The 14300-nt window shown below is 48.1% G+C and overlaps 1 protein-coding gene across 1 annotated transcript in view; it reads right to left on the bottom strand.

Annotated features, from left to right (window-relative positions):
• The window catches only part of MED13L (mediator complex subunit 13L), a 2324591-nt gene that overhangs the window by 448639 nt on the left and 1861652 nt on the right, over positions 1–14300 (bottom strand). The window contains exon 20 of the mRNA XM_069619219.1: positions 2269–2461. Coding sequence (XP_069475320.1) covers positions 2269–2461 — 193 coding nt within the window. The remainder of the gene's footprint in view (positions 1–2268; positions 2462–14300) is intronic.

Below are 14300 nucleotides of genomic sequence, written 5' to 3'. Positions count from 1 at the left end.
TGCTTACAGGGCTGGGAGGAGGGGTATGAGCTAGATGAGGGGTGACTAGAGTTAAGACATAGGCCTGAGGAGCCAGACATTGTCTTAGGTGCTCTTTGTAACAAGGCCTTAGGACCAAAGTCAGTCAATGGGAGCAGGCCCGGTCCTGATACTAGGCTGTGAAAACCCCTCCGGGAGTTCAATCAAAGGCCTCAGGGCATCTTGGTGCAAGCCTTAGCATAACACATTATGCAACACAGTACAAGCAGTCAAAGAGGCCCCTCTTGACTCTAGGACCCACTGGTAATGTTAACCTGTTTGAGGTGCCTGCAAAGAAAAGAAAGGCACACACCAACTTGGAAACAAAAGTCTTCAAAATCAGCAGTGGTATCTGGAAGAAGAGGTGAGAGCAGTGAGAGAGCGACAAATGTAATGCCTTAATGATTATTGCATAAAGAGCAAAGTCTTGTGTGATCTGGCCTGAGACACCCCCAAAAAAAGTGTAGATCAGCATTAGATAAGAGTCCTGAAGCTTGAGGCAAACATATGAACCTAGTTATGCTGGCATTGACTCAGGAGGTCCACAAAGTAAAAGGACATTTGAGTGCGATGAAGAGACTGACAGATGGGAACTGGAGCATGCGTGAGGGAGGTCCTTTGCAGGGGATGTGCCCAAGGATGCGCCCCGGCACTGCTATTGAAATGAGTGCTGTTGCAAAGTAAGGTTTGGTCCCATACTAGGAACACTGCATGAGAATGGCGGAAATGGGGTGGGGGTGCAGGAATAAGAAAGGAATACTAAGCTGACCAGCCTCGTCCCTTCCGTGAAAGTTAAGATGCCGCAGAGGCTGGCATTAGGGTAGACTGCAGAGCCCTACTGGAAGAAGCAATAAACAGGATGCAATGAATCCAAGAGTGGTTTGGACCCAGACACATTAAGCCAAGTGGTATTCCCCCGCTTTACATTGCCTACACAACATACTTTACACTTACTGTAACCAAATCTTAACTTCACCAGACATTTACTTAGTTCTACATTTACTTCTCCATGTCTTTACTACGCTTGTATCTTCACAGGCAATGTGTGTAGTTAAGGTTAGCTTAAGGCAAGGGTTGGATCACGGCATAGTCGGGGGATAGAATCTGGGGTGAAAAACAAGGGGGGGGGGGCACAGAGGAGATCTCCCCCTGTAATGACTAAGTGAATACTAGGGGAAGTTAAAGACCGGAGAAGTAAAACGTATGGAGAATGAAATGCGACTCAGTGAATGCATGGCAAAGTGAATGAAGGGAAAGAAAAGACATCCATCCAGCTAATGTGCGGGTCAATGCAGGAAAAAGGCAGCTTGTAGAACTTTCACAAATGGCATTGGTGAAACAAAGGGGCTGCATGCTACTGAGGGGCATGTTTGGAGAAAAAAGAATCCCAAGTCTTGCAGCACACAAACAGGTGAAGTTAAGGCCTGGAAGCCACATGACAGGCAAAGAAGGGTGGTTGGAGCAGGGTGTGACCCTTGTCGCCATGTATACTGGCTTCATTTGAGCTTTGAAAATGTATCACTGTCTAAGGTTTCGGACCCAGCCCCAGGTGGTGGCTAACCCATTAGCAGAGATTTAAGAGGACAAGGCATAGGAGTAGAAACACTACAATATCTACTGCCATAAACATTAAGTATGCAGTCTATACGCTTCTATATAAAACTGTGTAAATAGCTTCAGCACTATTTCAGATGCAAATTCTGCCACAGTAATAGCTATGACAACAGTCTATAGTACGTGCTGCCTTAGTCCATTTCTTCCAACTTATTTAATTTAACGACACTTTGCCCATTAAGGGATTGGGTATGGTGTCATTTTACTGTTTGGATCTCAGCATTTTTCTTCCCCATCTAATCTCATTAAACATAATACAATAGAATAGCTCTGGGATCAAACTTCGCACTCACTCTGCGGGATGTTTTCTCCAGATCGAGTTAATTCAAGAGGACTAAAGGACAAGTGTATAGAATGCTTTTCATCCAACCCAATTTCTCTCTCTCACTCCACAGGGCAGCTAGGCTGAATCCGGTACAATGCATGCTTCTACTTTCTGCTCCAACTCCTCCTACTGCATCTCCAACCCCCAGTACTGGTCAGTCAACCAGTCCCCTCTGCTCAAAACTTAACCTACTTTTAGTCTTGTTTTTGGAAGAACCTCTATGCATGTTATCATTATGACTGGAGGAAAATAGTCTTGCAAGGAGCTTCCAAACTGTACAAGACCTGCCCTGGTGAAGCAACCTAACATACCTAGATGATGCTGGCAAACTTGTGCATAGAGTTTGAGACGGGAGTAGTTGTCTGTTTCCTCAGGACTCCAGGACTGGCTGAACCACTCACTGACTGGCTCCTCACTGATCTTCTGTGCAACAGTCTTTCCCACTCTAAGAACGCCATCACGTAGCACCTTGCATAATGGTTTGTGCTGTCCAAGTCGACACATCTGAGGAAAGAAAATGAAAGTCATTATGTGTTTTCACGTTACTATAGTTTATTTACAATGAAATACATGAATTTCCTTTGAGTATTTTGATTATTATAAATATGGATTTGCAGTCACTTCTAAAAAGGTATGTTCTGATCACTGGGATGAGTCACGCAGAAAAAGGTACATACAGTAGTGACTGTGCTTCTAATCTATAGTCTTCTGCAATACTTAATGGTCATTCTGCACTATGGGACTAAACTGTTTTCTGTAACATCAAGAAAATCATTGTCCTTCAGAATTTACACTACGCTAGGTATATGCACGCCTAAGGCCAGCCTCCCAAAGTCCCAGCCCAGGCTTTAGCCACTGGTCAGCTCTGTGTTACTAACACAAAGCTGTGTGTGTAACATATAAAATGTGTATTTTTTCAGTATAGCAGTGTGTGCATTTTCTATGGATGCATGTGGACTAATTGTACCTTTGAGTCAGCTTTCTTTTCTCTAACTTAAGTTAAGCCAGGAGCATAGATGCTAAGGGGCACCGGCCTAGATGGCCGCTCTGTGCTGAGCTTTGTTCTAACAGGAGCTGCCAGAGGCCTCCAGTCAGGCAAGCATACATGCCCACCATGAGGCAGAGGGTCCGACTCTTATATTGTGTTGAAATCCTGAGGGACCGTAGCAGTGGCGCCAGAGAGGGCATAGTAGCAGTTCCCTGGTCGGGGCCTCAGTGGATGGGCTCTGGGCCGAAGCGGAATGCATCAGTGAGTGGCGTGGGACTGAGGGTGGGGCCGGACAGAGGTGCAGAGAGAATAGGTTGCGGTGTGGTCGGCTGTGGTGACTGGTGAGCTTGCTCTCGGCTGCCTGGTGTGGGTGTGTGTGGTGGCTGAGGAATCGGTCCAGTCGACACTCCGGAAGGTGCCTGCCCCGGATTGGAGCTCCCGTCAGGGAGCAGACATTCAGGGCCCTCTATGGCCATCCGATCCTGTAAGCCTGCGTAGTCCAGGAGACTGGTAGTGCTGAGGTAGACGGCGGGAGGCGCTAGCTGATCAGTCAGTGGGTCTGGATTGGGGGCTTGGAGGGAGATTGCTGCCATTCTGAAACCACGAAGAATGGTGGCCCAGAGAAGGTCAGTTGGGACAAAAGGGGCTAGGTATGGTGGTCAGTGGTACCTGTTGGCAGACCCTGCACTTGTGCACTGCCAGTGGGGTGGAGGTCCAGGAGAGATGACTGCAGTTACATGGGGTGGTCCCACGCATGAGGCTCTGTGATCTAAGCCACTGCAAGCCTGCAGAACTGGCATACCCGGCTGGCTGGACATCCTTTGGTGTAAATTAGGCATGCCTGTGTCGGTTTTTGGCCCCTGGAGGTGAGTGGGAACGTTGTGGTGCTAAGTGGACCCTGGCCCCAGGTACCCCGCAAAGGGACTCTGATGGCGTCTCCTGCCTTGTGCATGTGGGTAGTGGACTAGCAAAGGGTTCCCGGCCTGGTGTCTGGCTTTCGGGGCACCACCCATCGTCACTGCGACGACTATACTCGTTGACCCGAAAAAGGGCCTTCGGCTGGTGGACTGGATGGCAAAATGGAATAAAAAGCAGGCAAAGCTCTCCTTCTCACAACCAACTCCTTTGCCTAAGAGGAAATCTTCAGGCCTGCACTCAGGCAATAACAGTTGTGGTGATGGCGATATGGAGGGTGGCCTGGCGGACCACGAAGAGGGAACTGTGTCCTGCGGACAGGGCGCAGAATAGGAAACCATCCTATCCCAGATTTGCATTATGAAGGGTCCAGTGTCTCCTTTTATCCAGATTTCACCCCTGCAGTGCACAAAGTCTGGCTATCATTTGCTGCTGTGAAGCGCCAGTTTCGGGAGAGAGGTCTCCAATATGCAGTACTATACGTGTCCATGCTAAGAGTGATCAACGAGGATAAAACTCACGAAGTTGCATTTGCAACCTTTTGATCCCTTTGAGATTGGAGCCCTGCACAGTTTTTTTCATAGTCAATGCAGAGAATGGCATTTGTGCTCTATAACCTTTACTTTACAGGATTGTTTTGAGTTTATGCAATATGTATGGTCTCAGGGTGGAAGTAACGCTGCGTTCAAGCATGTAATTAATCAGTCCAGTTTTGTCTTACTGTTGTGTAGGAAGTCCGGGTGCGGCCTTGCCTCCTGGTTGGTGGGGTGGTTGGTTGCTGCACTTAGCGTTTCTGTGCTACCCATTTTCACTGTTTTGGGTTTGTTCTGGCTGGAATGATGGGGCTCTCACTGCCAGGTTGGGGGTGAGGGTGGCGGGGGTGAGGGAAGCAGTTGGTTTTGGGGTTCTATGGTAAAAATAATTTCAAACAGTAACGAGTCCTGCAAGAAGCACAAAATTGTACTCTGTGGACAGGATGTATGTTGCTGTTTAAATGTGCAGGATGGATAGATGGCCGGTAGGAAGTTGATGACTGAGTCATGCACCCTCCTGAGTTGGAATGTACGTGGTCCGCAGGCATCAGAGCGCCAACAAAGACAGAGACAACATGTAAGTACAGGACCAGCAAGACAGGTTAATATAATAGTCTAAGATCTAGCGGCAGTGAGTTCCAGATCTTTGCAGTGACAGTGGGGAAAGATCTTCCAAGACAATTAGCCAGTTTAAATTTGGAGCTTTTGTGGATGAGCGCAGCATTCTTGGCAGTTCGTAAGGGGACACAATATGGGGCGCGCCATATTGTCAAAAATGTTCTCAAGGAGACCCATTTAACGGGCAGGCTGAATGAAGAATTTGCTGGGGTGGGTGGGAAAGGGGGTGGACACTAGTTTCTCAAACTCATTCTTCGTACTCACGAGGGGTATTAATAATGATTTACAAGTGCTGGGAGGATAGCTCAGCGGCACCGTGCTCACCTTGGAAGCAAGACGACACGGAGCAACACAGGTTCGATCCCCAGGTCCGCGCTTAGAAACCTCTGGGTATTAAGCCCGTTATAAATAACCTATCATATCATATCATATCTTATCTTAGGTTTTCGTCCGCTGCACCACGAATGCGAGCCTGAAAGCAGATAAGTTATTAGGTCAGGGATTCTGGCTCGTCGTCTGGTCACGTTTGTAAACGTGTATGGCCCGAATATGGATGACCCTGGTTTTTACAACTCTTTGTGTGTTAAATGCTTGGACTACTAGCATACACAACTATTAGTGGCTGGTGACATAAATGCAATACTGAATTTAGGAAGGGATTGATTTACACAAAGTATGAAGCCATTGTCATCTGAAGCTAAAGCCATACATGGGAGGCTAGAGGGTCTTGGGCTAGTGGACCTATGGAGGACGCTACATCCAGACCAGAGAGAGTACTCCTTTTATTCCTCTGACGACTCCCCTATTGTGTAGCACTTTCAGCTGGAGAATCTAATTATCACTGGACCCCAATGGCGTTTTAAGGGTCAGGCTTTTCTGGATGTGGTGCTCCGAAGTGAGTTATTAGAGGTCATAACCTCCTTCTTTTCGGATGTGCGGATGGTTGCTTCTGTTGGGGTTCTATGGGAAACGTTCAAAGTTCACCTCTGGGCCGGGGGAGCATTTTATTTAGTTGTAAAATGGAGTGCTCAAGGCAATACATAGACGTTTGGCAGGCCAGGAGTTTGACCTGAAAGACCAGCAGACCTGTGGTGGGCCCGCTGATGGACATTTAGCAGGTATCAGGGCTTCCCTTGATCAATTCAGAGATGAAGAGGCGAGGGAGGTGAGCTATCTTGCAACTCCTCAATTGCTGCAGAGATATGGCGAAGAAGGGAGACCGGGTAGGTTTTTGGCTAGGTTGATGAAGGGTGAAAGAGGTCTAACTGACATTCCAGTGATTAGGAAGAGTGATTTAACAGTGGTATCAGAGCCAGACTTTATTCTCGAGGAATTTCGATTGCATTACACCAAACTTTATGAAGCCAGAGGAAGGAGGGAAAAAAATGACATCTTGCAGATTTTTGTTGGTGGGGCAGCGCTGGTGGAACATGATGCGACAGCTAGGGATTCGTTGGGTGCTGCCATCACAGTGGAAAACATAATGAAGGCTATTGAAGATCTCCTGACCTACAAGGCCCCAGGTTCGGATGGAATTACCTTAAGGAATATGGCTCTGAAGTGGCTGACTATTTATTTAATCCAGGTGTCGCAGAAAGCACTGTAGTTGGGTGGTCTACCTCCTAGAATGCATGAGGGTGTAATCTCCTCGATTTTAAAGCCTTGCAAGGACCCGATGGAGGGTGTCTCTTATATGCCACAATCCCTCATTAATCTGGACACAAAAATATTCTCTAAAGTACGGGAGGACAAGTTGCTCCCTTTTCTCCCATCCATTGTGCACCTGAATCAATCAGGCTTTATCCCGGGTTGCCCTACATCGCTCAAATTCCGAAGACTGTTTGAGGTCTTGGCTCAGATTGATCCCTCAGTGCAAGAGATTGGAGGGTTTTTAGATATGGAGAAAGCGTTCGAAACTGTTGGTTATTTGTGGTTTTGGGGCTGGCATTCCCAAACATGATTTGCAATGTGGTAAAGTCTTGTACTCAGGTGTCACTGCAAGGATTAGTCTCTTTGGCAAACACTCTGCATCTTTTGAGTTGGGGTCGGAGTAAGGAGATGGACTAAGTGTGTGTTGTTTCACAATTACTTTTTTTTCCCACTTAGTTTTTATTGAACATTTTACTTCAACAGGCAAAGACCATTAGCAATGATGTATTAACACAAAAAAACCCAACAAAGAACAACTCGCCCCCCCCCCCATCATAATTAACTGGGCCCAAACAGGCCTTGGGGAGATAAAGAAAGGAAATGGGAACCATTGGCTCTAACAAAACAAATAGGCTGACAGCTTGGGTTCGCTACCGACCATACACCGCTAGCATTTAGGAGTGACATACCAGGGGTATGTACGTTAGGCTGTGTCTAGGGCGGGAGCTTCAGAGTCTCATTGAACCACAGTCCTCGTGCAAGAGCACCACTGTCCAGTCCTGCAGGAAGGCACTCATTGAATCGTGTACCAGAGCTGTTAACTTCTCATAAGTGAAAATGACGCAGAGTTTAGCCAGCCAATCCGCTCTGGACGGACCTATTCTGCTTCGCCACTTTTGGGGCAAGGCCAACCTCCCCACTCTCAGCATAGCCTGGACCACCTTAGGATAGGCACCCGATTCCAAGGCTGGGGAGTGGAATCCAAACAGGTCGTCAATGGAACACAAGGGAATCGTGAGGCCCACTATATCCTTAATCCAGCTCAAGAGTTCCGACCAGAAGATCTGAATAACAGGGCACTCCCACCATAAAGGGAACCAGACAGAAGCACCCAAAAGTTCCCCACTTCATCTCCCAGTACCTCTTAAACCCCTGTCTACCCTCAAGATGAGCTGGGATTAAAATTTTGTATACTTTGGAAAGGGAACTTCTTCTGGAGCTAGCCTCCACCAACCAACCTTCCAGGGATTTGAGAGGGCGCGCCAGATCCACTCCCCACTTAGGGTCAGTCAGGATCCCCTTCACGCAGAGAAAGTCGAAAATAGAGATTGGGTGGTCTCCCATAAATTCCGCCAAGGTGGGGTGTTCAATAAAGGCACCGTTCTGGAACCTATATCAGACCACTTCTGGGCGTCTCTGAAACCCCTCCTCCCCAGATCAAAAGGGGGCCCCCAAAGAGAAGACAGAGGGGAAGGCCAGGAAGAAAGGGACGCGCTGGACTTATCTTGCTTCCATAAGAACCACAGGACTGCCAACATCTGATGGGTTCTAACCCTGTCCGGGATGTCCTCGCCAGGACCCACAAGAGATCTCTTACTTTTCTAGGGTGAGTGTCGGTTTCTTCTATATACGACCAGCAGGTCCGCATTTCATCCTTCATATGCTCCAACATGACCCTCAACTCCGCAGCCTTGTAGTATAAGCGGAGGTCCGGGAGCCCAAAGCCCCCGTGAGACTTCGGAAGGGTTAGGGTGGTAAATTTGACTCTTGTTTTTTTCCCGTTCCAGATACAGCGCAAAGCCATGGAGTGGAGGGCTTTGAATAATGAATCTGGCACTATAGTAGGAAGGGTGGAAAAAAGGTACAAGCGGCGTGGTAGAATATTCATCTTTAGGGACACCATGCGCCGGAACCATGAGAGCATCAGAGGAGCCCAACGCTTCAGGTCCGAACATATCCTGGAGAGAACTGGGGGAAAATTATGCTAAAAAATGCTTCCAAGGTCCCTTGGAAACAGGACCCCCAGGTAAGGCGTAGCCACACGCTCAACTCTAATACCACCCAACAAATCTTTCCCTTCAATGAGTACATCAAGTGGCCCCATCGGCATGAGAGATGATTTTGCCAGATTAATCTTTAGGCCCAAAAAAGCCCCAAACGACTGAATCAGGTTCAAGAGAGTCGGGAGGGATCGGTCTAGCTTGGTCATAGACCAGGATGTCATCCGCGAATAAAGATAGCTTGCAGTCCAGAAGTCCAGATCACTGCAGCTAATCCCAGTAATCCGGTGGTGGTCTCTTATAGCAATAGCTAAGGGCTCCAGAACGAGAGCATATAAGAGGGGAAACAAAGGGCAACTCTGGTGGGTACCATGGGAAAGGGAAAACAGGGAGGAGAGCGTTTCATTGACAGACACCCGGGCAGATGGGCCATTATACAAAGCAGAGATCCACCCGCAAAATCTTACCCCTAAACCCATCTTCCTCAAGACTTTCCCCATATAAGACCACTCCACACGATCGAAGGCCTTTTCAGAATCCAACGACAACATGTAAGAGTGTACGCTGTTACTGCCCACTTCATGCATCAAGTTGAGGGTTTTCCTAATATTATCAGAGCCCTGCCTTCCGGGGATAAACCCCACCTGGTCATTATGAATAAGCGAGGGGAGATGTTGGGGCAACCTATTAGCAAGAAGTTTCGCGAGACTCTTTACATCAGTATTTAATAGCGAAATAGAACGATAGGACTGGCAGTTCTTCGGGTCCTTCCCCTCTTTTGGAATAATAACCACTATGTGGGCCGATAGACTGGATTGGGGGAGCCTCCATGAGTCAAGCACAGCATTAAATAATTTGGATAGGAAAGGGGCCAGAGCAGAGCCAAATGACTTGTAAAAAAGGACAGTGTAGCCAGCACAGCCATGGGTGGTCCCCCTTCCCCCATGGAACCGATGGTGTCCAACACCTCCTGGGACGTAATGGGCCTCTCTAAGGGATCTGCCTCATCTAAAGGGAGGCAAAGGATTTGGAGAGAGTCAAGAAACTGGTCGGCCTCCAGACCCTCCTCTATGCACTCCGATGTATAGAGGGGCTCATAGAAAGCATGGAATTGCTCAGCTGCTGCGTCTACCCTCCTACTGTTCTTAAGTTCGTGTGATCTCCAAGCCAAGATTTTGTCTGCCTTCTCCCCCTTCTCCATGCATCTTTGCTTGAGGAGAGACAATTTTCTCTCTGTTTGCCCAACCATAAGGGTGGCTAACTTCGCCTTAAGCTGTTGGAGTTCAGCCCTCACAATTACTTTTATTTAAATAATAAAAGGGGTTAAAAAATGCCTCACTAGCCCCAACTCTATGAGGGGTTTCCTCCCTCAACAAACCAAACTAACGAGACAGTCAGGATGTAAAAAATAATGTACTCTGTCCTGTGTCAAAACCCTAATCTGACCCTCACACTCGAAATGCTTCAAAATATACTACAAGGGAAACATTTCCTGGTATGAAAAGTAAAGCGCCCAAAAGTGTTCCAAAACAAAGTTACACAAAATCATAAGGAAGACTCTTACTTATTGGGTTATCCCTTATCCCTTATTTAGGAAGTGTTTTTCCTCCCAATGAAGTGGATCTTACAATGCTGGGGGGATGGTGAGAAGGGGAGGGGCGACAGACAATCCACATCACCTGGTCTTTCCTTTGTTGGCAGTTATTTGTTGGCAAATGATCCATTGCAGCTTCTCTAATGTCTGGCAACTTGGTATACTCCTCTACCAAGTATTGCCAATGGTTATTCCCAGAACCACTGGGAAGAGGAAAAGTGGTGCAACAATACTTCACATGGCACAACCCGCCAGGACCACTGGGACGAGGAAGAGTGGTACAACAATACTTCACAAAGCATAACCCGTGTCAACTTTAAACCCCTCTTGTGGGGTGGAGTATAGCTGGTTTACTAGCACGTCAGGTATATTACTGCACAACCTATTGTTCTTATTTTAGTTGGATGAGGAAGAGTTGAGCTCCCACTTAATTAATTTTCCCAAAGGGAGGGATTTGTAAATTTGTCATTTTTAAAATATACTGGGCCCAGGAAGAGTAATATGGAGGCGGTTTATAAAAAGACACTTATGCGCTTTTGGTTTCCCACCGTCCTGGGCTGAGGAAGAATGGGGTACTTCTACTAAGACATCTCTGGTCTTTACTTAATTGCGCGTTTACACCCTTGGCCTTAAAACTGTTAATTACCCATTTGGGATTCCCACATCCGCTCCTGCCAATCTGGTACCTGCTGCTTGGTTACATTGGAGGCTTGTCAAAGCTTTGTGGGAGTGCTTCTCAGAATTCCTCTCTCCGACGTCCTAGCTGCTGCTACACAGACTTAGTTCTCCACCTTGTCTGCAAACTTTGTCCACATTGTCACAGCTGCGCTCAGTGTCCAAGTGTAGGATCGAGCCCATCTGTTACTCTCTGGCTCGCTCTACGGGAATGTTGTGTCTGCCACACATAGCAAAGAGTGCGCTCTGTTGAGCTCCCTTGCACCCGCTTGCCTCGGTGTCCGTTTCCCCTTCACGAGCTGCAACGTGTTCTTTTGTTTGCCCATCAGACTCTTCAAGTGAATTGCCTGCTGTGGCACGTTGCTTGTATCGTAGGCTTTGCAGCCTCACAGGGAAGGGGTTGCACTCGTGTCCCTGTTGGGCTGCAGTGTCAGCACACCCATCGAGCCTTGGAAAGATATAGGAAGCACCATTCCGTGAAGTCCTGGTTTCTGCCGGGACTTGGACTTCCACAGCGTTCTGCAGCCAGTCTCCCGACGTGTGGAGTAGTTTCTTCTACTTTTCTCTTTCTTTCTATGGCAGTTTTCCTCTGCCTTTCCATGCCTCCTGTTGCTGCTTTCTCTCTGCAGTCTAATCTCACCACTCTTTTGCCTGGCCCAATAACTTCTTGATTCAGTCTCTTCTGTTCCCACCTCTCAATCTACTGGTGCCACTCCAGCTACTACTTCTGCTACCACTTCTCTTTTCAAATCTATTCTCTACATCCCTTTTTATGGGAAGAATGTCTCCCATGACTGAGCAACAACTAGAACGTTGTTGGCAGTTCTCTAGCACCTCCTCATATGGCCTCCTCGTACCAGTATCAGCCATATTTATGATTGTAATCATTTTATTTATACACCACGATTGACGTAGCCTGAGAGGTTTGGACATAGGGGAAGTGTAGAGAATGCAACAAGTTACTTACCTGCAAATGTTGTTCTCCAGCACGGGTCTGGCATGGATTCACATGCTCATGAGTATTCCCCATCAGGCTCAGAATCCTCTGTAAAGAAAAAAATAAGTTTCATTTCTGAACTGTCTTTCTCCTAACAACCAATCACTGGTCTCTGGGTCATAACGCTCCCAGGCAAGGAATGCCCTTTAACTAAGCCCCTCCTCTGGCAGCCACCTTCAGATTTGGTAGCACGTAAAGTGGCAGTAGGACCAAAAGAAGAGCCATGGAGGGGTAGGCGAGAGGGTTTGCATCTGATTCCATGCCAGACCCATGCTGGAGAACAACAGTTACAGGTAAGTACAACCACATGAGGTGGCAAGGCTCAACATTAAGCATCTCAACATTAAGCATTTCTTACCTCCTCACCAGATTCACCTTCATGCGAACAAGTTGCGCAGCACTGCTTCATCGACTCTGGACTCTTCCCTGGAATCCCTGTTGATGCAGTAGAATCTCGTGATGGTGTGCGTCGACCTCCAGGTAGCAGCCCTGCAGATGTCAAGCAGGGGCACACCAGAGAAGAATGCCATAGTTGCAGCGATCGCTCAGGCCGAATGGGTTCTCGGACGGCCAGGCAATGGTCGGTTGGCCAATCGGTGACAGTGCATGATGCAGCCGGAGAGCCACCTGGAAATGGAAGCCTTGGAGAGGAGAGGGCCTTCCCATGGTCCACAGGGCCAAAGTTCACAAAAGGTCTTCCGGAAACTCTTTGTGCGGTCCACACAGAACTTCAGCGCTCTAGCCACATCAAGCGAGTGCAAAGTCCTCACAGCCGGCGACAAAGGCGTCAGGAAGAATACAGGTAACACCAAGGGCTCATTTAGATGGAAGTCCAAAGGCACCTTTGGCATGAAGGAGAGGTGCGTCCATAGCACCACCCTCGTCTTGTGGAATGTCAAGTAAGGTGGTTTACAAGAGAGGGCCTGGATCTCTCCCACTCGTCGTGCGGAGGTGATGGCCACAAGAAAAGCTGTTTTCCACGACAGAAATTTCAGTGGCACCGAATGCATAGGCTCGAACGGATGACCCATGAGCCTAGTCAGCACCACATTGAGTTCCCATGCCGGGGCTGGAGCCTTCACCGGCAGGAATGAACAGAACAGTCCTTTGACAAACTCCTTATCCAGACAGTGTGACCATGACAACCGTCCCGGAGATCTGGTGTGGTGGGAGATAGCCACCAGATGAACTTTGATGGAGTCATGGGCCAGTCCAGCCTTGGCCAATGAGAGCAAATATGGCAGTACCTCCGGAGCCGTGACACGTAGAGGATCCATCTTCTGTGCACGGCACCAAACGGCGAACATTTTCCTTATATGTCCATAGCATTTTAGAGTAGACAATGATCTGGCCTTGGCAGGAACCTCCTTGCAGTCCACTGGGATATTGTAGCCACCGAACTCTAATGCTGCAGGAGCCAGGCCTTCAGGTTCAGCGATCCTGGATCATGGTGCAGAATTGGGCTTCCATCCCTGGCGAGAAGATCTGCAACCGCTATAAACTTGACCGCAGGGGACGCTGACATGCCGAGAAGGTCCGGGTACCATATCTGCCTCAGCCACGCCAGTGCGACGAGGATCACCCTGCACCGGGTCTGTGAGTTGATGGATGAGCCTAAAAAGCAATGGCAATGGAGGGAACGCATACAAAAACAGGCCGTCCCAGGAGAATGAGAATACGTCCCCCATGTTCCCCGGCTGGGGAAACCTGCTGGTGAACCTCCGGCACTTGGTGTTCGTCGCAGTCACAAACAGATCGATCTGGGGCTTGCCCCATTCGTGGAATAGGTGATCCACTTGGTCCTGCCGAAGTTCCAACTCGTGGCAAGAGCGCAGCTCCCTCGTGAAAGAATCAGTGACTGTGTTCTTCAATCCTGCCAGATGAAATGGGATGCGGAACATCCCCTGGGCTAAGGCCCAGTGCCATAGGTCCTGCGCCTCATTGGGAGCACACCGGGGGATCTGGTGCTCCCCTTGATGTAAAACATTGTGGTGTGTTAGGCAGAATCCAGTGCTCCCTTAGGGAGCACTACACCAGATTGGGACTACAGGTAAGAGCAATAAATCCCCTTTGGTATCAGTCTGTACCACAAAGATTTAGTTGGTAGCTGTGGCTGGGCAGTCAGACGTATCTCAAGAGGGACATGAGCAGTATCCAGGGTTTACACATTAGGTCCACTAGACTATGGAACAAGGAAACACTGACCAAAGCTTGGTAGTTAAAAAGTATATATTTTATACACTTTTAATAAAACACATGTATCACAAGTATCAAGCAAGTTAAATTAAGTCAAGGAAAAATACACACACTCCCTATATGAATTGTAGACCAAGTGAACCAGAGTGAAAACTGAGCAAAACGGCACAGTGAAAA

The sequence above is a fragment of the Ambystoma mexicanum genome, chromosome 10 (assembly GCF_040938575.1).
Source record: "Ambystoma mexicanum isolate Mex_15411 chromosome 10, UKY_AmexF1_1, whole genome shotgun sequence".
Taxonomy (NCBI): Eukaryota; Metazoa; Chordata; class Amphibia; order Caudata; family Ambystomatidae; genus Ambystoma; species Ambystoma mexicanum.
This window is presented reverse-complemented; position numbering and strand designations above follow the sequence as displayed.